At 30.0% G+C, this 26,403-nt stretch overlaps 1 protein-coding gene across 1 annotated transcript; it reads right to left on the bottom strand.

The window, feature by feature from the left end:
- Positions 1 to 610: 610 nt before the first annotated feature.
- On the bottom strand, positions 611 to 19,015 carry LOC119603711 (glutathione hydrolase 1 proenzyme). Its single transcript, XM_037955855.1, has 6 exons — positions 18,879 to 19,015; positions 12,271 to 12,429; positions 11,987 to 12,201; positions 5,936 to 6,329; positions 1,134 to 1,812; positions 611 to 1,070 (listed from the first exon to the last, which is right to left on the bottom strand). Exons 1-6 carry the CDS (start codon positions 18,881 to 18,883, stop codon positions 780 to 782), a joined length of 1,743 nt encoding a protein of 580 aa, XP_037811783.1. The 5' UTR covers positions 18,884 to 19,015; the 3' UTR covers positions 611 to 779.
- Positions 19,016 to 26,403: the final 7,388 nt, after the last annotated feature.

Below are 26,403 nucleotides of genomic sequence, written 5' to 3'. Positions count from 1 at the left end.
ATAAAAGTTTTTTTATGAAAAATAAAAATTTTAAAAATATACTCATGGTGTAGGATATTATATGGTCGACCATGCCCGACTATACTTTCCTACTTGTTTTTATTAGTTTTTATTTCAAGAACTTCTTTAAAAATATATAACTATTTAAGAAAAGTTATTATATCTTTAAATAAATTTATTACATTTTATAAAAATTAATATAAACATTTTTGAAAATTGTAAAAAAAAAACGAAAAAAATTGTCTAAGAGTAAAATATAGCTAGAATCAAGCCATAAATATTGATATATTATATGTTACGATCGGACTTAAAATGGCGACGTAATATGTAAAAAACAAAAAGGGCGGTATTTCTAGGCGTGGCAAAAAAATATTTTTTATATTTTTGGAAATGTTAATAACATATCTTTAATCGTAGGGGGTGACTGACTCAACTTTTTTTTTCGACCCACCCTAGTGTACATTCTCCTCCCGGAGGAGGAGGCCATAAAATACTTAAACTGTTTACTTTGTTTCCTATATGAAGTTATTGTTCAACTTATAGGATTTCCTTTTAACCAATGTGGGATGTTCAGCTATTTAATCTAAAAACAATTTTCACACTTTTAACGTATTTTTCAAATCGCTATATTTTTGGACTGAAACAGGTTTCCGCTCAAAAAGCCATTGATTTGAGGAACACTGTCAAACCATAATACGTATCGTAAATTGCATTAAATTTGAAAGTGTAAATCCGAAAATAACTGTTTTCTGTACGTTTTGATATGGATTTCTTATCGGCTAATGATGCATTTTATTTCGCGATTGTATAGTAGCAGTACTGCCAACTCTACGACGATCGTAAAAGGGTTCTGGAACTCCGGTCCGAACACCGATGGCAGTTACGGCTGCAAATCCACTACCCGCAGGTAATATGCTTAAATCATGACCTACTTTAGTTAAATAATTGCGTACATTTATCGGGACTTCTATTTCTGCATCAATTCGCATAGGTGCTAATTGATGATGAAGCCGTCCATCATTGACGGACTGATGCATAGTTTCATTAAATATCAAATATTTCATTATAGTCTGAAAGTAATTCTTAAATTTATCAAAACGGTCTAATGTTTTATTGTAACATCTTAAACATACCGCTGCAATTGAAGTAGTAATTTTCGTTCCACCCGCAGCACCTACTAACATTTTAACATTGCCCTCTTTATCTAGGATTATAGCTGGGCACATTGAAGACATTGGCCGTTTCCCAGGCTTGATGTAGTTAGCTGGAGATGCTGGGACACCATATGAATTGATAACGCCAGGCGTTGAAAAATCGTCCATTTCATCATTCAATATAATGCCGGTTCTTCTTGAACGCACCTTTGAACCAAAATAGCTATTAACGGTACTCGTAACTGTGATGGCATCACCATTTTCTGCTAAAACCGCCATATTCGCTGTGCCGTGATCTTCTTCGATTGTGAAATTTGCTCCATAGTAGGCCATGTCATCAAATGTTGTCTCGTCGTGTATTAGCTTACGAACGTCATTAGCAAATTCTTGGCTAATAAGTTTGTCAAATGTTTCTTTAATTGTATCATACATTTCCGTCTCTTTTTCAATATCTCCCAAATTAGTTCGTTGACCATAAGCATGTTTAAAAGTTTCGATAACTCGTTGCCAGTATATTTCCTGATCCGTTGTATATAAATCGCTCATAACATTTAATATGAAAGCTAAGAGAGCACCACTAGATGGCAAAGGCGTCGTGTATAACTTATAACCCCCTGTAACATTAGCTACAACATGATGTGTATCGTCCCATTTAACCCTAAATTAAGTACAAAATGAAATAAATGAAAAATATTATGTATAAACTATTTGGAAGCATATGTATGTCAGTTTGCGTTGCAATATGTTGAGTAAAGCTAGGCACTCTGTTCAAAATTTTATGTGAAATTTTTAAAAACTTCATACAAAAAATTTATAACGAACATTTTATGGCATAATGATGAAGAAGTAGTACTCTGTTTGTATTGTTGGAAGGTATGTGAAAAGTTTCTAACAACATTCTAGCAATATTTTTTCAATTGTATGAATGAATTAAATAATGGAATCTATTTTCTAGTTAGTTCACGTGACATTTTAAGTAAAAGTTTATTTTAGCAAGTATTTAATTATTGAAAACCGTTGAAGTGGTAATATTTTTCTGAAAGGTGGATCTGAGTAGAACAAGAATATGTTTTAGAAATTTGCCAAACACCTCCAAAATCTTGAGTTACGGGTAAAAAATGGGTTTTCGTACCTTTAAGCACTTATAAGTCAGTAACTTAGTTGAATCTTAACCGATTTTAAGTTTAAAAAGCAGAAGCTGAGGTCTTTATAATGACATATATGATGTTTAAGTAACCTGGAGAGATATGTGTGAATTAGTGCTGTAATATTCTACTACTTTTGATTACTCAATACTACTCAATACTTTTCGTTTGGGTACTCAATACTACTCGATACTTTTAACGGTTTTATTTTAAATTAAAAACGAGGAATTTTTCCTTTTTTTAAGTAAAGTTAGACCAGACATCACACCTCTTTTGAGACATTTTATTTTTTTAGGTTGCGTCAATAAATATTTGTAACTTTTTAACTATTATTGCAGTTTTTAAATTATTTTTACATTGATTTGATATTGCTAAGAGTTGCATTTCTAATAATGATATGATCTGTATTAGTTGTAGAGCTGTATTTTTTCACATCATAGCCGTTAAATTTAAATAAGTTAAATCCATATACAAGTCTAAAAGTATTGAGTAACTACTTTTTAGTCTTGAGTACCCAAAAAATAGGGCAAATACTCGATACTCGATACCCACTAATCAATACTTTAACAGCACTAGTGTGAATTTCATCATTTACAGTTGTATTCATATAAAATGCTTATTTTAGATTTAAATCACACAATAGTTAAAGTACACTTTAGACTTAAAAACCATTAATAAAATTGTGGTATTCATAAACAAATAATAAACCTACATTAACTATTGTGCTGTTTATTGTTTAACTTGGCAGCACTGTACAATTTGGCTGTCATTTTCTGTGTTAGTGTTGCGAACAATTAGGATAAAATATTCGTTGAGTCGGTTTTGTTAATTTTATATTTTTGGTTATAACACATTTTTGAAAATAAGAACGAACTTTTAAGAAAAATAAATGTATACATGGCTACAATAAATATATATTTAGTTCAGATGAATGAATTTAACATATATATTTTTAATTATAATTAAAAGTATTCGAATAACGAATATTTTGTGACAAAATAAACATCACTATGCACATTTTGTTATTTTTACTTATTTTTATAGCAATTTTTAATAAATTTTTGCAAATACTGATAAATTATTATTTATTTTGCATTGATAGAACACTAATCAATATAAGTTACACTCTTAATTACTTCATGGCTTTATATTTAGCGAATAAACTATGAAAAAGACAAATAAAATGATTGTGGCCATGATTTGATTGACAGGCGGGCATTTCCAAATTGCCAAAAATAGTATTAACCAACTGGAATACTGTCAAATATTCATCTATTAATCCAATAATGCCTAGATTTTAGTTTTTTCACCAAAATAGAAATTTTTAAAATTTATCTGGAATTTCATTTACAAATTTGTAAACGTTAAAATTACAATTTTTAGATTTCATTTCAGAATAAAACATGATTAGTTTTCGTCTTCAACCTAAAATTAATGAAAAAAGTTTAATCAGAGACAAAATTTGTAAGAATTCAACTTATTGTTGGCTTAAAGTAGGGTTGAGCGTACAATAAATTTTTTCTATTTGTCATTGGTTTATTGAAGGTATTTTAAGCTATTTGACGTTTATGAATACCATTTTCGTGGATTTTGCTTAATTATGTTTAATAAACCTAAATTAACTTTTTATGAATACAACCGTTAGTTTTCATTTAGAATTTCATTTATTTAAGTTTTGCACCGTTGCCCAAGTTTGGAGATGCGTTTTGAAAGTATTTTATATAGGAACCGTATTATTTATTAATTGATTAGAAACCCATGTCTATTCATGAGTAAAACGCAACCTGGCTTTTAAAAATCCGTTAGCAATTGACGACGTTATTGATCTGTTTCAAGTTGTTCAAAAACTGATTTTCTGAAGAATGCTTTATATGGGGGATAGGCGGACGGGACTTCTAGGACCCATGTGAGTCGGTCAAATGGCCGACTGCTTCAATAATCTATGGGGGATAGGGTTAAATATAGGCCTATATTAGAAATTTGGTGGAAGGATTTATGCTTATATAACAGTTATTTATGCTGAATTTCATCGTGATATTGATGTAATTAAGAGAATTTGGAATTAAAGTCGTAGTCAATACAAAAATCGGTGTAAATGAGTTTGCTGTAATCTTTAGTAATACTGCTGATTCTTTAGACAATACGTACTAATTTAACCCTAGTCCCAATACAATCCCTCCTTCAGAAAATGACTGATTCCAAACCTACACAGTTGCATAAAAACGTGCTTAAAAATTTTAGGAAAAATGTACACTTTCACAGATTTTTTAATCTTTTTGTTGCACATTTAATAAATATATTTCTAGAGTTGGGATTTGTCAGAATGAAATTTCTAAAATTGAAAAAATAATGACCATTGGAACGAAATAGTTTTTGTGTATTTCACAATATTACCTATAAAACCGTCGTTACATTTAACTTATATCGGCAGCAGGACAATGTTTTAATGCTTCTTCATCTGAATTTTCTTATTAGAAAAAATTTTATGAACATTTTAAATCATATTTTTAAATTTATTTTTTGCTTTGAAAACGCAAATATAAATTTTTTTAGAATAAAAATAATTTAATGTATTTCCATTTTCAATACTCAAATTTACAACTTCTTTTCTAGTTTTATTTAAAATTAATTGTCATATTTTACAAGAAATAAAACTATTTCGGGCTATAAACGGTGTAAAAATGCACAAAAAATTAAAAAATGTCTAAGAAAATGGGTAAGAAGTGAAATTATCTTCATATTCGCGAAAAAGTTTTGAGGTATTGTAAGAGAGTCGGACTTTCACCAGTGTGTTGAATTCACACAAAACTCGTTTTTATGGATATATTATTGTTGTAAAACAATGTTATAGTCCAAATTCTTATTATTCTTTGTTATGAAATATCACTTATAGGAAATGGATATTGGACGACACACGGTCTCCAATAATTATAGACTTCATAATAAACGTTTGTTTAAAATTTCACGTGAACAAAATTTTGCTGGAATGTTTTTAAAAACATTTCACATGTTTTTCAACAATAGCCCAATTCACGATCTGGTGTATTTTTGCAATTGTATTTATGCAATTGTAAATATGTATTTGCTACTAATTGTGAACGATTTCTTCTGTTTCTATTTACAAAACTTATTGCAAAACAGAAAATACACGGCATTTGCTTCTTTTTGATTTTTGGTACATTTTTGCTTCATTTAACAGTTTTTATTAAATTTTTATTTTTTTTTGTTTCCATTTGTAGTTTTTTATTTTAATATTTAATTTTTTAGCTGTCAGTAAGTGTTGCAAAATTTTGAGTAAATAAAAACTACGTATTTAAGTGTAGTATATTTCTGTATATTTTGTTAGTGTATTGTAAAAATATACAAAACCATATGCAAATGCAATGATGCAAGAGCGTTTACACTAAATTGTGAATTGGGCTAATAATATTTTATAACAAGTTGCAAGTGTATTTCTCTATATTTTGTTAGTGTGGTGCAAACATATACTAAACCATTTTGCAAATGGAATGATGCAAGACCATTTACACGAATCGTGAATTGGTCTATTGTATTTAAATATGTACATAAGTATGTATTTTTGTTGGAAAATGTGTTTTAGAATGTTTGACGGTGACGTTGATCTACAATACTTACTTATAAGTTTTTAAGTCTTGTTCTGTTATTATGCCACCCATTTCTTGTATGTCCTCAGCAAACATTTTGCCGGTCTCTCCACCGTCATACATTTCTCCAACTCCATTAATGGCGATTTTTTCTAAAGTATTACCCAGAGCAGGCCGCTTCATGTAATCCCCTTCTTTATACAACGAGCCATCTTCTTTTACAAATATTTCAGCCATTGTGGGTTCATTTCGAATAGCGGCTTCTTTAGAAAGTAGGGCAGCAGCTAAATACTTGGACACCCAATGGCCTTCTTTGCAAAGTTTAATACTGGGTTGAAACAGAACTTTCCACGGCAAACGGCCGTATCTTTGGTGTAATTCCCAATAACCAAGTATCTCTCCTGGAACAGCCCCCGCTTTTGCACCTGTGAAGGAAGTATACTTTTAGCATATGAAGTTTAGCGCAATGTTGTAGTAAATAGTCTGAAAAGTCAATAGTCGATTTTCGATTTTTTATTACATTTTTAAGTCGATTAAGCCAATAATCGATTACGATTATTTTTAAGAATTTTTATATGAAGATTTTTCCAGTTTTATTTTTAAAACTACTTATTAAAACAACAAGTAAAATATTACATTCGAATCCAATTAAAATATTACATACACAAGAGACCGACTCACAAAAAAAGGTGCTTTAGTTACCCTTCTTAAAATATTCATTGTTATGTCGTATGATCTTACCCAAATATTTTGGGTTTACTGTTGTCCATTCGTGAGCTGGACAGTTTTTACATGTTTAAAAGAAAATTTTACTCATCTTAAAAAATTATTCTTTTATTTTATGAGGCAATTCCAAAGACAGATTTTGTAAGATTGTTTTTCAACATAAAATTGTTCTAAAAATAACTAGTTCTAGAACGAGTGCAAACAGAACCACTTCAGATTCTTAAACAACAAACTTGGAACTAGTGTTGTCGCCATTACTTCTGGAACCTCTTCTTCGGAACATTGTTTTGGTTCTAAAATACTTCTAAAGAGTTTTAAGGAACTAGTTCGTTCACACTAGTTATACATTGATACTACACTAGTTCAATGGAATGCGTTCTACTGCCGAAACAACTTCTTGGAATCTGTTCAAAAATTGTCAAAAAAATAAAAAATGTTAAACTAATTCATATTTATATTTCTGCATACAACTGAATTAAGTAGAAGAATTTAAAAAGATCCCTCATTAAATTGTACCAGGAAAAATGAAAGTTAGCTGCTGGTTTTGCATATACCCTACAAAAATGGTTTATATTGTGTATACGTGTGGCAGAATGATCATGAATTTTAAGATAATGAGACAATTGGTGCTAATACACTGGAAAAATAACTGCTTTTAAATTAGAGAACATATATGCATACCCCCTTATTCACAAACAAAATTTTTCTTTTATAAATGGTTTATAAATTTGATTTTAAATGGAAATTTTGTTTTATAAACCTTTTATAAAATAAAAATGTTGTTTGCGAATAAGGGAGTTAGTATACGTTCTCTAAAACTTCCCTAGAACTAGTTCCGAGGTTGGCAAATTCGAGCATAAATCATTGATTAAAGAACTAGTTCCAGAACCGTTCCAAAGAATGAGTGTCAACTCCATAAAGCTTTCTTAGAATCACTTTAAAATCAGCCCAATCGGCCCATAAATAACGAAGATGTGAGTAAAAATCCGAGACCACCTCTGAAAATTTCATCAAAAATTTACTTTTTTCGTGCATGCTTATACATAACAATAAACAAACAAAAACAAAACAGTATCTAACGGTAATTTTTTTTTGTTATTTGTTATTGTAATTCTTGTTTATAAACACAAAGCAAAGAATGAACATCACGTTACGTTGTTATTGGCTAGAAACATGAAATTAAGTATGTAGAGCCTGGATTAGGCGAGAACACATTAAAGGGCACTTTTTGGTACTTTTTGAATTTTCTATAATATTGAACCTAGAAATATGAAATTTAGCATGTAGGGCCTTGACTAGGTAAGAACCTATAGAAAGGGACTTTTTGAATTTTCTATAATATTGAACCTATATATATGAAATTTTGCATGTAGGGCCTTGACTAGGTAAGAACCTATAAAAGGGGACTTTTTGGTACTTTTTCGTTCTACAAAAGGTACTTATTGAATTTTTATACCGTCCACCACTTTAGTGGGGAGGGTATATTGGGTTTGTGCTGATGTTTGTAACGCACAATAATATTGGTCCTATACCCACCTTAAAGTATACCAATCGGCTCAGAATCATTTTCTGAGTCGATTTAGCTATGTCCGTCCGTCTGTCCGTCCGTCCATGTAAACCTTGTAATCAAACTACAGGTCGCAATTTTGAAGATAATTCAATGAAATGATGAAAAATGATCTTCTATTGTCCCAGGGACGAAGCCTATTGAAAATGGTTAAGAGCGGTCCATTATTTCATATTTTCACGCAATTTTGGAGATAACTCAATGAAATTTGGCACATGATCTTTTATGGTATCGTAGACGAAGCCTATTGAAAATGTTTAACATCGGTCCATTATTTCACCTAGCCCCCATACAACTGAACCCCCGAATAGGGCTTTTAAACCTTGTAATCAAACTACAGGTCGCAATTTTGGAGATAATTCAATAAAATTTGGCACATGATCTTTTATGGTACCGTAGATGAAGCTTGTTGAAAATTAATTACATTGGTCCATTATTTCACCTAGCCCCCATACAACTGAACCCTCCGAATAGGGCTTTTAAGTTCATAATTATGTGTAATATACTCATATCTCGACAAAAAGCTGCAAAAACCAAATTGTATACTCGATGACCCTCACGAATTCCATAATAATAGGTTCTCATATGACCCTAGCCCCTATGAAAAGCCCCCATCAAAATTTTACTTAAATGTCCACAATTTTTATCAACAATAAACGGCTTAAGTATGTATATCTAAGGCAAGGTACAATTCAACTTAAATGCTTTATTATAGCAACTAATTAATAACATTATGTGATTTTTTTTGTCAAATGTGTGGGGTATTATATGGTCGGCCCCGCCCGACTATAATTTCTTACTTGTCTACAATATTGAACCTAGAAATATGAAATTTAGCATGGAGGGCCTTGACTAGGTAAGAACCTATAAAAAGGGATTTTTTGGTCATTTTTCGTTCTACAAATCAAAAATCGATTGTTGAAGGAAAAAATGAGTGATCACAGAATAAGCGTATTTTTCAATTTAAACGTGTTTTAACGAAGTTTTTAGCGATTTTAGTTTTTTCAAGTTTATTGATCAGAAAATCGATTTTTGAAGGAAAATATGAGTGATCACAGAATATCGCTTATAGTTTTTTCAAGTTTTTTGATAAAAAAAATCGAATTTTGAATGAAAGTATGAGTGATCACAATGAAGCTTATTTTTCAATTTAAACCTGTTTTAACAAAGTTATACGCGATTTTAGTTTTTTCAAGTTTAACGAAGTTAACTTGAAAAATCATCAATGATCACAAAATAAGCTTATTTTTCAATTTAAATGCGTTTTAACGAAGTTATAAGCGATTTTAGTTTTTTCAAGTTTTGTGATAAAAAAAACGATTTTTGAAGGAAAATATGACTCATCACAAATGAAGCTTATTTTTCAATTTAAACGTGTTTTAACGGCGTTATAAGCGATTTCAGCTTTTTCAAGTTTTTTGACCAAAAAATCGATTTTTTAAGGAAAATATGAGTGATCACAGAATAAGATTATTTTTCAATTTAAACGTGTTTTAATGAAGTTATAAGTGATTTTAGTTTTTTCAAGTTTATTGATCAGAAAATCGATTTTTGAAGGAAAATATGAGTGATCACAGAATAAGCTTATTGTTCAATTTAAACGTGTTTTAATGAAGTTATAAGCGATTTTAGTTTTTTTCTTATAGCGGAGTCGATTTAGCCATGTCCGTCCGTCTGTCTGTCTGTGTGTATGAATTCGAAGTGCTTTACGTGAGTACCTGGCGTGGAGCCCTATCTTACGGTGGGTGAGTAACAAGAAAACAACTCACCACTGCCCCTTTGTGTATCTACATGCAGGTCGCAATTTTTGTACATGGATATGCCGGTCCATGTCCAAGCACTTTGCTTAAGTACTCGAGCTATATAATCTCTTGCTAAAGTAATCACGTTGGGGAAAGACAGGTGTCATGAGCAAGCTCAATCTACCCCGACATAATGTCGCCCAACCACACTACTATGGCCCTGTTGATTCGGCAACAGCACTTAGGGGACGTAATTGGTAGTCCGAAACACATATAATATTAATTGACAAGACTTTATTTCAGTGGCTACAAAGACCCACTGTGGTAAGTTGAGCATGCACTCAACCATGTTGGAAAATCGCTAATAAATTAAAGAAAGGGCAGTGACGACCTTGCACTATACTACGTAGTCTAACACATCGTTCATCGTTACACCATTATCACACATCCGTCAAATCCATCAATCACTCCATTCTTTTAAACAAGCACCCCCTTTCTGCTATTTAGGTTTCAACCACAGCCACTACGTGGATCCCGAAGGAACCTCAGCCAACTGACCAGCCAGGACAACTCCTGTGGGCAACTGGCCACCTGTTGTGGCCAGTTCTAAAAAAGGAACTTTTTGAATTTTCTATAATATTGAACTTAGAAATATGATATTAAGTATGCAGAACCCGGATTAAGTCAGAACATATAGAAGGGGAGGGACTTTTTGGTACTTTTTCGATATTCGAAATGGATTATGTGAGAACCTATAAAAGGGTACTTTTTGGTATTTTGTCATTCATCAAAGGGTACTGACACATCATGGTGAAGGGTATATAAGATTCGGCACAGCCGAATATAGAACTGTTACTTGTTTCTTTTTAAAATAATAAAAATAGTATTATTAAATTTTAAAATGGTAAAAAGAAAGAAAACAGAAGGAATAAATTTATTTTAAAATCGTTTTTTATAAAAATTCTAAAAATATATGTAAAAATGTAGATAAAAATAATATAGAAAAATGTAGAATAAAACAATATATTTAATAATAGAATAAAATAATATATTTACAACAGTTTTATATTTTTTATATATTCATAAAATTTATAAAAAAATATAAAACTGTTGTAAATATTGGTAAAATTTGTAAAAGTATAAACCAAATTAAAATTTTGTTATAATTTCCAAAAATTTAAATATTGTTTTTATATAAAATTGTTTTATATTTATATAATAATAAAATATTCACATTCCAGGAGACATTCTCAAGAGGTGGAGGAGTTATATAAATTTTGAACTTTATATGAAAACCCTTTTTGATTAAAACTTAAAAAACAATAATTTAAAAAAAAGTATTATTCCCAATTGAAAAATTTAAAGTTTCATTCCATAAAAAAATTTTCTGTTATATGTAATTTATACGTACATAAATTTGTACTGAAAAGGTATAGAAACTTAAAAAAATAGAAATATTGTAATTTCAATGGTAAAAAAATATTTTTTTTACCATGGTTATTTTTGCATACAAAATTTATGTTATTAATCTAATCATTTGCTGTGTTTTTTTCGAAATTTTTATCTATAACTATAAAAACTTCGAATAAAACGGTATGGCTGCTTAACAGCAATTCAATTTATGTTTAATTTGGACACAGACTAATTAAAATATTTGTCCACACCGAAAAAATTCAAACAAATTTGATTTTTTTCCAATTTACTTTGAAATTTTGTATCTGGCAATTTAATTTTACTTATCAAATTCACAAACCATCACATCGTGTATATATGTATTCTGAAAACTTGGAAGCATTGTTATCTATACATAATTTTTAAATACATAGGTATGTATATCTGTCGCTACTAATGAAATTTATACATACGTACTTAAATTTGTACTGAAAAGTTATATAAAATTCGAAAAAACACAACTATTATTGTGTATAATTTATCAAATTAAAAAATATTGCTTGATTACTATAGCAAAATCCTTATCTGAATTAGTTTAATCTTATTTATTTTTGTGTATGAAAAAAATTCATAAATAGCTGACGCGAGCTCTTACCTGTAATTGAAGTTTGGCCCACAAACATATCTTTATGAGCAGCAGCAGGGGCAGACTCTCGCGCGATTAATGTCTCTATTCTGCCAAGTTTTTTGGTATAAACTGTAGCCACAAATCCACCGCCAATGCCCATACTATGAGGCAATATAACTCCTTCACATATCAGTGTAGCTATAGCAGCATCAACAGCGGAGCCACCATCAGTTAACATTTGACTTTAGACAAAGAATTACTTATTAGTATAACCAATCTGAAGACATTTCATGTTTAATAAATATATTTACCTTCCAATTTCAGCACATCCTCTACCGTTCGATACTACTGCGCCCACAATTTGAGATTTATTTTTTCCTTTAAGGCCGAATACGAGTCCTAGTATCAATGCTACTACAATAATCGCCGCTATTGTAATCCATAATGTTATTTTTTTATTTATTGTAATTCTGAAAAATTAAATTAGATATTTTTGGGTTATTTCTGGGATTTCTTCGAGAAAGAGTTTCCCTAGGATTTGTTTTGCTTAAAACAAGTTTATTATTATTAATATATAACACCGTGATCTCCTTTTTAAAGGACTTTAAAGTTGTAAGGATATTAAAATTTATTAAAATTATTGAATATTTATTTTATTAAAATTTACAGAATAATTTTCATCAATATGGGTATCAAATGACAGAGGACAATCTCCGGAACTCAAATCTATTTTTTGTTGTTACTATTCAGGACGAAATATTTTAAATAATGTCCTTTGAAAATTACATCCTTTTATATCTTTTGGAATTTCTAATATATTTTTCTTAAAAAAATGTGTGTTGAAACCCTTTGTATTCTTTACCGCATACTTAAAATTTGTTCCTATAGCTTTGTTAGTTAAGCCGCTAGAAAAAATTGTATAATTGCACTAAAAAAAATTAATCTCTTGACAAATACGGAAATCAACGTGGGAAAATTTTGGACTTGAACAAAACCAAAAACAACTGATAGCTTAGTTCTTATATGGAAAAATTGTATACTCAGTTTTAAATTTTTCTTGTTAAAGGACTTTAAACTTTTAAGGATATAATATTTTTTATTCAGGGGAACAAATATTTGATGTTTGTTTCCCTGAGTTACTGGGAGTGAAATTAAGTAGTACGGTCTCTAAAAATTTAAATATCATTTTAAAATGTTATCCTTCCATATAAAGGATGAAATTATTAAATTGATAATTTGTTTATTTATCAGGACAAACAAAATTAAAATAATTTTTTTCGTCCTGAAAAATAGAAACAAATGATAAATACCCATTAAGCGACTATAAAAGCCTTTTAAGGAAATTGGATAAGCTTTTTTTGAGTAAAAATGACCCATTTTGAAAAAATAATTAAAAAAAGATTTATTAAAAAAAAATATTTATTTGGAAACAGTGAAGAAATAGCTATCTAAAGTCCTTCGGACATTTTTTGCTAGGACCAATAGGTGAAAGTTACAGTCATTTGAAACAAACCCTGTATAACAAAAATCTCCAACTTTGACCCCATCTTACTCCGGCACTTCTTAACCGATAGAGCTAAAAATGTGTCTGGCTTACTATCCAATAGTACTAATCTTGGTCCAAATTTCATCCAAATCGATTTTTTGAGTTGAATCACTTGACATACGTATATTGGAAATTCTCAGGAATAATATATTTAAAGGCTATTATTTACCATTTTTCAACTTGAAAGTGAAAACAATATATTTTATAATTATATTGAGGGATCCTTCCCTTTAATTTGATGCATATGTATATTGATATAAGGATAGAAACTTTTATTAAATGTTTATACCCTTAACACTTTGATGTCCTTCAAAAAGGATCAAAGATCAGAAAGTGAAAAACTGAGTACACGGTTTTTCTGTATGGTCCTATAAGTAATGTCCAGTATTTTACTAAAATTAGTTTGCTTATTTATCAAGAAATATATTTTTTAATATTAAAGTAATAATATAATTTGTTTCTAGCGGCTAAACTAATAAAGCTATATGAATAGGAATTAAGTATGGGGTAAAGAATACATAGGGTTTCAGCACATATTTTGTTAAGAAAAATATATTAGAAATTCCAAATGATATAAAAGGATGTAATTTTCAAAGAACATTATTTAAAATATTTCGTCCTGAAAAATAAAAACAAAAAATAGATTTGAGTTCCGGAGATTGTCCTCTGTCATTTGATACCCATATTGATGATGAATGTATTTTAATATCCTTACAACTTTAAAATTCTTTAAAAAGAACAAAGGATCCCAAAATGAAAAACTGAAAACGCAGTTTCACTTTAATTAACCTCTAATATCATGTGTATATGGTCTCGTTCAGGTCCAATATTTGCTGTCGCACGGTGTAATATAATAATATCATAATCAGTAACATATGTATGTTCAAGCTCTACAAGGACTTGCTATAAAAAAAGTAAGACCCTAATATGTACATTAGGAATTTGGCGAAATTTTTGGCATACCACCACGAGATGGCCAATGTTGTATAATTAAAATTTTTTAAATTTTTTATTTTAAGATTAAAATAGTATATATGGGCATTTTTACCTAAAAGTATACTTTTGTCACATCACGACTCATCACTGCCTATATCTCAGGACTTTTTGATTTTTCGCAAATATACTATTTTACATCCCTAAATCAAAAAGTGCATAAAAAATTATTTGTTGATCATATTTGTTTTGACCATATCTCCGATTCTTATACACCGATTTTACTGGTTTTAAACAACTAAATTCTTAAAAGTACATATGTATATCTTAATTAATTATCTAAGATTTGGATTCCGAAGACATATGGAGCCTTCAAAAAACTGATTTTAAAAAACAGACGGACAGACATTTTGTGCGTGAACTTTTTAACCAACCGCGAAAAAATAATAATGTAGTTTCTCATAGTTTTTAATACTCAGTTCGACTATGATATGCCAACTTATCATAGTCATATTTGTAAAAAATGTCAATAGATTTATCCCTAATGTACAAATGTATGTACGCATATCCCTTTTAACATGAAATTAATATTATGACATATTTCTTTAACCTAATATACATAAGAAACAGTTTTATGTCTCATTAAATAAAACAGTTCAAAGAAATTACAACAATTCTAACAACTATGTACGTATATATCGTCACCTAAAACGCAAACGGTCCTATCAAACATTTCAAAAAATGTACCTACAGGAGAAGCAAAACTATGTTTAATAGTCATCATTTGTTATGATAGTTGACAATGGAGTATGTAAAAAGGATAAATTAGACTTTTAACCTTCAATATTTAAATATTTGTGAATCGGGTCTTTTGTTTTTCGCCAATAAAATCGCTAATTTTGGTCGGAGGAGTCAAATTTGTGGACATTTGTTTTGATGCAATACGTTAAAATCAACAAAATCAATTTTGAATTTTTGGTTTGCGTTGCAGGTGCAATATTTAATTTTCTTATTTGTGTTTTCCTCGTTTTTTACTATCCACAGCCCACTGATGGACTAGAAAACTGAAAATCTTTACGTAGCCGGATTTTTTATTTTGTGTCTTTGGGCGGAGAATTAAGAAAAAAGGCCGTGGCAAAATTACAATTTTTAAAATAAAACTGAAAAATGTCTAACATATAGTACTAACAACGGGCATGGAAAAATTTTGCTTTTTAAATTTGAAATTCACTCAATGGCCTAGGAAGATAACAATTGTCATGCAAGTTGTATGGACCATAGAGATGATGAACACTGTACTGGGTTTTTATATCCGCTATTAAGGTGGAGAGGAAAAAGAAAAAAGAGGCCTGGTAAACAATAGAAGGATTTACTGTTAAAGGCTGTCTTTACCCGAAGATAATTATTCGGGTAAACTCAATTGATTTCAGTCAGGCGATTTTGATGGGCAATCAAAGAATTTAGGTCCTATTACCCGATAACTACTCTTAGATCAACTTTGCCAAAGAAAAGTAGTGGCTAAATATATTATATAACACGGGAGATAGACAAGACTCTTGACATCCTGCAGGAATATTAAAAATATTTTATGTTTTGTTATTAATATGTACTCTAAATAATCTATGTATTTGTCAAATAATCCAATTTTAAAATGTTTGTAAATTAAAGCAGAGTCAAATGCAGCTTTAATGTCTAGCAAATTCATTGCCGTTGATTTCCCTCGGTAAAGTTGTTTTTAACAGAATTCCTTATACGAATCAACAGCCGTAAAGGGTTGTGTTCAGGACGAAAGGCGAGCTGCTGAACAAGTCGGATATTTTTGTTATTTATAAAATTAACATTTTTTATTTTTATTAGGATCTAAAATATTTGGCTCATTGTGTAAGTAGGCATATTGGTCTGTAGGAGTCGACGCTAGATATGTCCTTACCTGGCTTAGGTTTGGCAATAACTTTGGATTGCTTCCAAGTATTTGGAAAATAGGGTAATTTCATTTTAAATTTAAAGGATAAAATTAAAAAATCCGAAAATAACTGTTATTTTGTAAACAAAATAACACATAATAACTATTATTTTCTGAGCGAAACTGTTATTCTCTGAACAAAACTTAATACTCAGAGTTTTTGAGTTGAGTTTTTTAATAAAAATTAAAAAATAAAAATCATTGCATGATTTTTTTTTATAGAAAATTTATCAATAATAATTATTTGCAATCCCTGATAATACCCAATAATCCTTTAACCCCCATACGAAAATTATTTTAACCAGCAGAATATATCTACCGGATAAATAATAACCGGAGGTGGAGTTAACGGGGCTAAGAAAATTTATTACATACAATTTTTTTAAAAGCTAAGTGTCTAAAAAAGTTAAGTGTCAAAAATATTGGTCTTGAATTGATGCCAAGTACGACAAGGGATTAATTTTAAAGAAGATTGATTCCAAGATTTCCACATATATTATGTATCCGTACAAAAACAAATCAATGCAATTAATACGTAGTTTTTGAAACAAAAGTTTCCCAGTGTGGACCAGGTCTAAGGTGAAGTAATTTTTTTTATTTGAGGTAGACACAATTGTCAAGTACACCATTTAAAGGTGCCACAATTAATTAATTTTTTATTAAGCTATAATTTAAAATGCTATTCTTATTAAATTGGTGGATTTTTTAAATTAATATATACTGGCAAAAACATTGTTTTGTCAATTCACGCCTAATTCTAGCTGCTGATATAGATGTCATATCGCATACCCAGTACAAATGCGACACAACTCAACAAATTTTTTCAGATAAGGGAACAGATTTTTTACAAATTATGAAATATAAAGAAAGATATAACGTTTTGAACTGGTTACAACAACAAAATACACTAATATTTTTTAGGGATAAACAAGTATCTTGTACACTGTTTAAGGCTTAAACGTAAGGCTTAAAGAATACAAAAACGCAAAAATAAAATTTTGAGTTGACTCACTATTTATTTAATCATAGATTAACTTTTCTTAAATAGTTATATATTTTTAAAGAAGTTCTTGAAATAAAAACTATTAAAAAAATATTAATCGGGAATGGCCGACCATATGATACCAGTTATGAATATATCTAAAATGTGATTTCTTTTTTAATAAAGCATTTATACTGAAATTTGTCCATTACTTTTTAAGAAATTTATTGATGAAAAACTGATTTTCTGAAAGAGCCTATATATGGGAGGTAGGACCAATTATAGACGGATCCTATCAAAATTTGGCGGAGGAATTTATGTTCATATAGGAGTTAGATATGCAGGATTTCATCATAATGATGAAATCCAATAACGACAAGCCACAATTAAGAGCTCCGATTTAGTCCATTTTCAAACAACTTCGTCCTTTGGTAAAATGAAATATTTGAGCCTATTTTCATCAAATTATCTGGAAAATTGCGACTTGTAGTTTGATTACAAGGTTTACATGGACGGACGGACATAGCTAAACCACTATATTGCTGTAGGATGTACATACATAGGTAGTAGGATCTCAAATGGTTTGTAACTGAAAAAATTAAAAGGATTTATGTTTTATATAGTTCATTTAAAAAAAATTTCGACTGTTTTTCCTGGCAAATTAATTATTTGTTGTGAGAACGGTTGATAAATACTTGAACATTTTTAAATATCTATAAAATAGGTGTTTATGCTTAAAAGTGAGCATTTTAAAAGCTAATAGTTCATATAATTCAATGTACTTTATTCCAGTATAGCCACAATTTTAGATTTTGGCTAAGGATCCGAAATATCAGAAATCGCGCATAGAATATCACGTTGAATTAAAATATTTTCTAAGAGTGAAATATAGCTACAGTCAAGCCATAAATATTGATATATGACATGTTACGATCGGACTTAAAATGGCGGCGTAATATATAAAAAACAAAAATGGCGGTATTTCTAGGCGTGGCAAAAAAATATTTTTTATATTTTTGGGGGTGACTGACACAACTTTTTTTTGTCCATAGAGACCGTCCCACTCTATTGTACATAATTAATTAATAATTAATTCTTAAACATACATATTTCTACAGAAAAACAATTGACATTGTGGATAGGATAGGATAGGATATGTGGGAATATTAAAGCAACCGCATTCCTAGAAATCAGAATCTATGGATACGGGGCCACCCTAATACATACCCATACATATGTACATATATTTAATACCAGCAAAGTAGTAAATTCGACAATTATTACATGCCATTTTGTTACTGATTCGCAAAAACACTTTATTCAAAATTAGCGAAACTGCTTACTTAACTTGCTATGCATTAACAATTAATTTTTTTTTTGGCCAATTAAACACGTTGATAATGATAATTTTTTCTCAAATGATTATAATTATTTCAATTATGTACGAAAATATCTAAATTTAAGTTATTTTCATATTTTCACTTTTACAACTTACTTCATGTTTTCGATATTTCTAATTAATTAATTTTCATACATATTATTTATTTTTATTTGTTATTTTTTAAATTTCTGTTTCAACCTTTCGCAAACTTCCTAAATAGAAGCACCCATCAACCAACAAATTCAACAATTTACTGAAACAACACAAGTGTTTTTCAAACGATTTTAACTTTACGCTCTTAAATTTACAACTCAGAGTCTCAAATGTATAATTTCTTTTTTAAAGTAAAAATTGGGTACATTCTTGTTATTTAAGGCTCGGTAAGTTTCCACGTTTCGTGACAAATTGTATTTTTCATACAAAAACCACGGAATTCTCATCGGTTTACAAATGTTTCCCTAAAACAAAAACGAATCAGCTGATTCATAACCTATCGTAGAAACTAACTAAAACTTTAAGTAGAAATCTAAAGTCGAATTTTATATTTTTGTTAAATAATAGAAAACGTAAGATTTTATACATATTTATGTATGTAGTATGTGTTTGATATCCGAAGAAGGTATGTAGTGCCCGACAAAAAAATATTAACTCTTTTAGCAGTAAAATAAAGTATTTAAGTATGAATTAAGCTGAGGGACTGAATTTGTTTTAATTGACATCAACAAAGCAAACTAACTGGCTAAAGGTAAGAGTGTTAGCTCAGCAGATCATTGTGTGTAATTTTTTTTATACATACAGAGACTTGTATATAACATTGAATCGTAATAATGTCAAAATTCGTACGAGTTCTCTGAAATGCCATCAACTTAAGTTATTCTCTCTATAAAAATGACTACTTACTTACATATGTATGAATGTATAATTAATATTGCGGTGCTTTAAATATTAGTTTGTTTTATATAATTATTCATTTCAAAGTTTTGCGTTTATTGGGATATTTGTGGACGTATTGTTTTATTTGTTTTCATTATAATGCATTCGCGTATAAAGTTGATTATAATACATACATATATAATGATATGAAAAACTATTATAGTTAGGATCTTCAAAATCGTTACGTGGGGTTTTTTATTTGTATTGCTTTTAGGGTATCAAAGCACACTGGGTATAGCTAGTGTGGCAATTTCATGTCAAGTGACCCAACTCAAAAAATCGATTTTGACGAAATTTGTACCAAGGTTAGTAATATTGGATAGTAGGTCAGACACAAAGAGTGGGTCAAAGTTGGACATTTAGTCATACAAGGTTTTATTCAAATGAGTGTAACTTTTCTCCCATTGGTCCGAGCAAAAATTGTCCAAAGAAGTTCAGACAGCTATTTCTTTTTTTTATATTTTTTTAAAAGAACGCTTATACAATTTCTTTTAAGAGCTTTGTAGTCCCATAATGGGATGCGAGTGGGATATCTATCAAAAAAAATATTTTGTAACTCAAGAATAAAATTTTTTCCATAAATAAAATTTTTCCAAAATTTTCTGTTGCCTTTTTTGCTCAAATGAAAGCTTAGACCATTTTATCTTTGAGGGCTTTGTGATTACTAAGTGGGATGCAAGTGGGATATACATATATGTATATATAAAAAATATTTTAACTTCAAATAATTTTTTCCACAAATAAAAATTTTATTCTTGAGTTAAAAATATTTTTTTAATAGATGTCCCACTCGCATCCCATTATGGGACTATAAAGCTCTTAAAGGAAATTGTATAAGCTTTATTTTAAGCAAAAAAGACCAATTTGAAAAAAATGTAATTTAAAAAATTCAAACAATGAAGAAATATGTAGCTATCTGAACTCCTTTGGACAGTTTTTGCTAGGATCAATAGGTGAAAAGTTACACTCATTTAAATAAAACCCTGTATGGCCAAAATGCCCAACTTTGACCCCCTCTGATTCCGGCAGTTCTTGGCCGATAGAGCTTTGTACCTGCCCTATTATCCTACCTGCCCTACTATTTGTACCTTGTTGCAAATTTCATCCAAATCGAAAGACATCAATTTGAAAAGTTATGTCACTTGACACGAAATTCCCCATGTCGTCATATGAAATCCAAATGCCCTAGGTTACAAAAAAAATCAAAATCGACTTTTTATTGATTATGATGCACCGTATCAAAATACATGTTCCTGCTAAATTCTACACTCCTACAATTAAAATCAACGTCCCTATCAAAGAAATTCTAAAAGGTCGTGTTCTAAAATTACCTTAAAATTCATGAAAATTTTAAAATTCTTTTGGGTTTTTAACTTCGAAAATGTGAAATGTTATAAGTTGGCATCAAATAAAACAAAAATGGCACTTTTAGCGAAACCTTGTAATTTAGATATTATTTTAACTGTTTTAGAATTTTTTTAAAGAAAAATTCCAATTTCCGAAAATCTTTATGAAAACAAAGAAGCCTTTTTTATGCCTTCCATGTTACGCCCTTTTGGGTTTCAGAAAAAACAAATTCTCAAGGGCGTAAGTTTCATATCTCCGTAAGTAAAACAAAAACCGCAAATTTTTCTTCAAATAATAATTTGTCAATTAGAAATAAGCTTAACTTGAGAAAATGTTGAACATTTCGGTTTATTTATCATTTTAGACGGTTTTTTGCCTCTCCTAAAAAATTTGTTCAATGTAACTTAGGGCTTTTTGGATTTCATATGACGATATGTATTTATGCATGAATGTTTACATATTAAACCTTATTCATAACAATTTGTAAAAGGTTGTTCTATAAAGCTTTGATAAATTGTTATGAATAGGGCAGGTAGACTATAGATTTTACAATATTACTTATCTATAATTTAAACGTTATTTATATAATATTTTATTTACGAGTAAACTCTCGATTAGTATTTCCTTTTGATTATCTTGTTGATTTTAGAGCGATAAGAGTAAAAAATGTTTGATGTCATTAAATTACTGTCGACAATCACTATTATAAAATTGTTTTATTTAAAAGAATTTTAACAAACAAGTTATATGGATTATTAGATAATATCGACATAAAAATTTATTTCGTAAAATATTATAATAAAGATAGATTAGAATGTACATACTTATAACATTAATATTGTTCCTATACCCACCTTTAAGTATATCAATCGGCTTAGAATCATTTTTTGAGTCGATTTAGGTATGTCCGTCCGTCCTTGTAATCAAACTACAGGTCCCAATTTTGAAGATAATTCAATGAAATTTGGAACATAATCTTCTATGGTACCGGAGACGAAGCCTATTGAAAATGGGTAACATTGGTCCATTATCTCACCTAGCCCCCATACAACTAAACCCCCGAATAGGGCTTGTAAGTTCTTAATTATGTGTAATATACTCGTATCTCGACGAAAAGCTGCAAAACTAAGTTCTATACTAGCCTTGATGATCCTTATGAATTTTATAATTATAGGGTCTCATTTGTCCACACTTTTATTCAACAATACATGGCTTAAGTACTATTCAAAGCAAGGTACAATTCAACATAAATGCTTTATTATGAAAACTGAATCACATATAATTTTTGTAACAGGTGTAGGGTATTATATGGTCGGCCTCGCCCGAATATAATTTCTTACTTGTTTTTTATTTAAACCGTTCCCGAACCGTTGGGATGGTAATCTCCAAATGGGTTCTTGGGAGTCAGTCACATTACTAGCTCTTTTACTAGTTACTTTACTAGCTATTAACGTGTCCTAGGGAGAAAGTCAAGTGTCCCCAAGTAGATAGTCCAATGGACCGGTACTGCAGTATCGTTAAATAACCGGTACGTCAAAGTTTACCTCTAAAAATTATGAAAAATAAAAAAAAAAACTTTTTTAAAATTACTTTTATTAAAATAAATAAATAGATTACGAAGAGTACATTCGTGACGAATGACCAAAAACTTTCAAATAGGGTACAACTATATGGTTAAACTTTAGTGGAAAATTATAATAGTGTCTCCAATAGATGTGCAAAATATCTACATTCTGAAGTACAATGGAAAAAAACAATTTTTAAGTGTCCCCTCACTCGTTTACCTAGGGTACAGTAAAGTGACTTTTACGTTTGAAAAAAGCATAATTTTTTATAGAAAAAAGCAAGGTTGGCAACCGTTTCGAAACGGTGATAAGGTAGCGCTATCGGTGTCTTGACTTATTTCGGTATTAGTATTTTAGCGTTATCGGTATTTCGGTATTGGTATTTTGACTTATTTCGGTATTGATATTTTAGCGTTATCGGTATTTTGGATTATTTCGGTATTGTTATTTAAACGTTATCGGTAGTGTACAAAAATATATTTTAGCGGTAATTTCGGAATGATTTAAATAATTAAAAATATGTTCATAAATGCAGTGCAACAGCATCAGCAAACTTTTAAATACAAAAAATATTATTGGTATTATTGTTTTACATACTTTTTATACCCACCATCAAAATGTTTGTAACACATCGAAATATTGGTCATAGACCCACAAAAGTATATATATTCTGGGTCCTTATTAAATTCTAAGACGATCTAGCCATGTCTGTCCGTCCGTCTGTCTGTTGAAACCATAAACCATAAATTTTTTAACAAATATTCTCTACAGGTAAGGTTTGTTTGCTATTGAAAATGGGCAATATCGGTCCACGTTTTCAGATAGCCCCCATACAAGTGGACCCCCGAAAAACAGCTTTAACGGACATACATATCTAGTTTAAAAGTATGAGTATAACGATGGAATTCGACATAAATAAGTTTCATGTGATCCAAATTCTCCCTACCAAATTTTATGTTGATCGGTCCATAATTGACCCTACCCCCCATATAAGGTCCCCTTCAAAAAATTAGTTTAACGCTCATTACTGACTTCAAAATACTAGTATAACTATAAAATTTGACTTAAGTAAGTCTCTTATGATCCAAAATCTCTCTATCAAATTGTATGTTGATCGGTCCATAATAGACCCTACCCCCATATAAGGTCCCCTTCAGAAAATGACTTTACCGCTCAAAATACGAGTATAGTGATGAAATTCAACACACATAAGTTTCATATAATGCAAAATCTTCCTTCCAAATTTTATGCGGATCGGTCCATAATTGACCCTACCTCCCATTGAAGGTCCCCTTCAGAAAATTACTTTAACGCTCATTACTGGCTTTTTTAATACTAGTATAACTATGAATATAAGTAAGTCTTTTATGATCCAAAACGTCTATACCAAATTTTATGTTGATCGGTTCATAATTGACCATAATTGAATCTCTTACCCGAATTTTATGTGGATCGGTCCATAATTGACCTTACCGCCCTATAAGAACCCCTTCATAATAATAATTTAATGCTCATTACTGCGAGTATAGTAATGAAATTCGACATAAGTATCTTACGAGCCAGAACCTCTCTGCTGACTTTTATGAGAATCTGCATATGATTGACACCCATATAAGCTCCCCTTCAGAAAATGACTTTAAAGCTCATTACTGGCTTAAAATACCAGAAAAGTGATGAAATTCGACACACATATGTTTTATACGAATTAAAATCTCTCTACCAAATGTATTGAGGATCGGTCCATAAGAAAATTACTTTAGAAACATTTATAGGAACGTAAATCTTCCTGCCGAATTTCATGCGGAAATGTCGGGAAGTGATTGGCCTAAAAAAAATTATGTAAAACGGTCAATAATTTACCCTATCTCTCATATAAGGTCCTCTTCAGTTAATTTGATGTTTATAGAGGAGCATTCCTGTTAAGGCATACGGTTTGATGGTGGGTATATGAGATTCGACACAACCTAATTAACACTCTCACTTGTTTAAAATTTAAATTAAAAACAGTGTAATTCGATTTTTATTTCTTTAATTCATTCATTTAAATTACATAAATGAAAAGTAACAAGTGAGAGCCTTATATTCGTCTGTGCCGAATCTCACATACCCACCATTAAACCGTATGCCGTAAAAAGAATAAACATCAGGGTGATACTTGGAATATGGCTTAAGTCAATTATGGACCGAGCTTTTTTGAACTAACAAAATATTTATTTTTACAAAATATTTTTGTTAAATTTTTAAACCGTGAGTAATATTCTGAAGGGGGCCTTAAATGCGTCAATTATGAACCGATACTCATAAAATTTTGTACTTAGATTTTGTTTTGTATAAAACTTGTTTATGCGAAATTCCTGAAGGGAATCTTATATAGGGGCTAGGGTCAGTTATGTATCAATTCCCATTAAATTCGGAATTAAGAATTATGTTGCTAAGTATAATTTTTTTTATGTCGATTTTCTCGTAATTTTCAGAATCCTCATCAACTTTACTGAAGAGGACCTTATATCAATTATTGACCAATCCTCATAACATTTTGTAGACCGATTTTGGTTCATATAAAACTTGTTTACGCTGAATATCATTGCTGTACCCACATTTTTCTGAAGGGGGCTTAGGGTGAATTACCGACACATTCCACATGAAATTCGGTAGCAAGATTAACGTTCGTATAAATGTTTCTTGTGTCGAATTTCATAACTCGTATTTTAGAACGTTTTAGTGATTTTCTGAAGGGGACCTTATATTGGGGGTAGGATAAATTATGGACCAATTCTTTTGATTTTGGCTCGTTTGAAACGTATGTGTGCCGAATTTCATAGCTTTACTCGTATTTTTAAGCCAGTAATGAGAGTTAAAGTCATTTTCTGAAGGGGACCTTATATGGGTGGTAGGGTCAGTCATATACAGACTCTCATGAAGGTCAGTAGATTGGTTTTGGGTCGTATGAAACTCACTTATTTCGAATTTCAATTATGAGCTGATTCTCATAAAATGCAATAGAGAAGTGATGGCTACATAGTAAGAAACTAACTTATGTCAAATGTCATCGCTATACTCGATTTTATCCAGTAATGTGCGCTAAAGTCATTGTCTGAATACCTAAAAAATACAGATTTTGACTTTATATTGATATTAGTAATGTCAAAAACTTGATTGATATCGAACAAAATGCCATACACTATAATCTAAAAAGCCTAAATCCGTTAGATGTGAATTTAATTATAACTTTAGCTGAATAAAGTTTAAACCGGATACATTGAATTAATACAATTTTAAGAAGATATTCCAACATAGCACAATTATTCCAGGGTTTTGAAATTATCAGCATGAGACTCACTTATCGATTCTCAAGTTCAGTTTTTTTCCTAAAAGGAGTTTAACTTTATCTTTTAGATTGATTTTGGATCTAACGAATAAAATTAAGGAAATAGCAGGAAATTAAAGTTGTTAGAAAACAAAAATCCATCAGCAAATTTTCAAACCATCTAGACGTTCAAAATGGAAAAACGTGTGCGTTGTTCTTAGTTACTTGAAATAAAATTTGAAGTAATAATTTCATACATTAATTTGAATGGTTTTTTGTCCATTAAATAAATATATTTACTAGAAAAAATAATTCCGATATAACGAATTTTTCGATTTAACGAAAGGGCCTGACATTATATCATTATACCGGGATTAGCCTGCATTTGGAAATTTTTGTTTCTCTTATGAAATATCGGTATTGGTATTTTAGCGTTATCGATATTTTGGCTTATTTCGGTATTGATATTTTTTGCGTTATCGGTATT

This window comes from Lucilia sericata, unplaced genomic scaffold (genome assembly GCF_015586225.1).
Source record: "Lucilia sericata isolate MDLA Ls3-8-SP2 unplaced genomic scaffold, ASM1558622v1 Contig000328F_arrow, whole genome shotgun sequence".
NCBI classification, from domain to species: Eukaryota; Metazoa; Arthropoda; class Insecta; order Diptera; family Calliphoridae; genus Lucilia; species Lucilia sericata.
The sequence above is the reverse complement of the archived record's forward strand: the minus strand, read 5'-3'. Positions and strand labels throughout refer to the sequence as shown.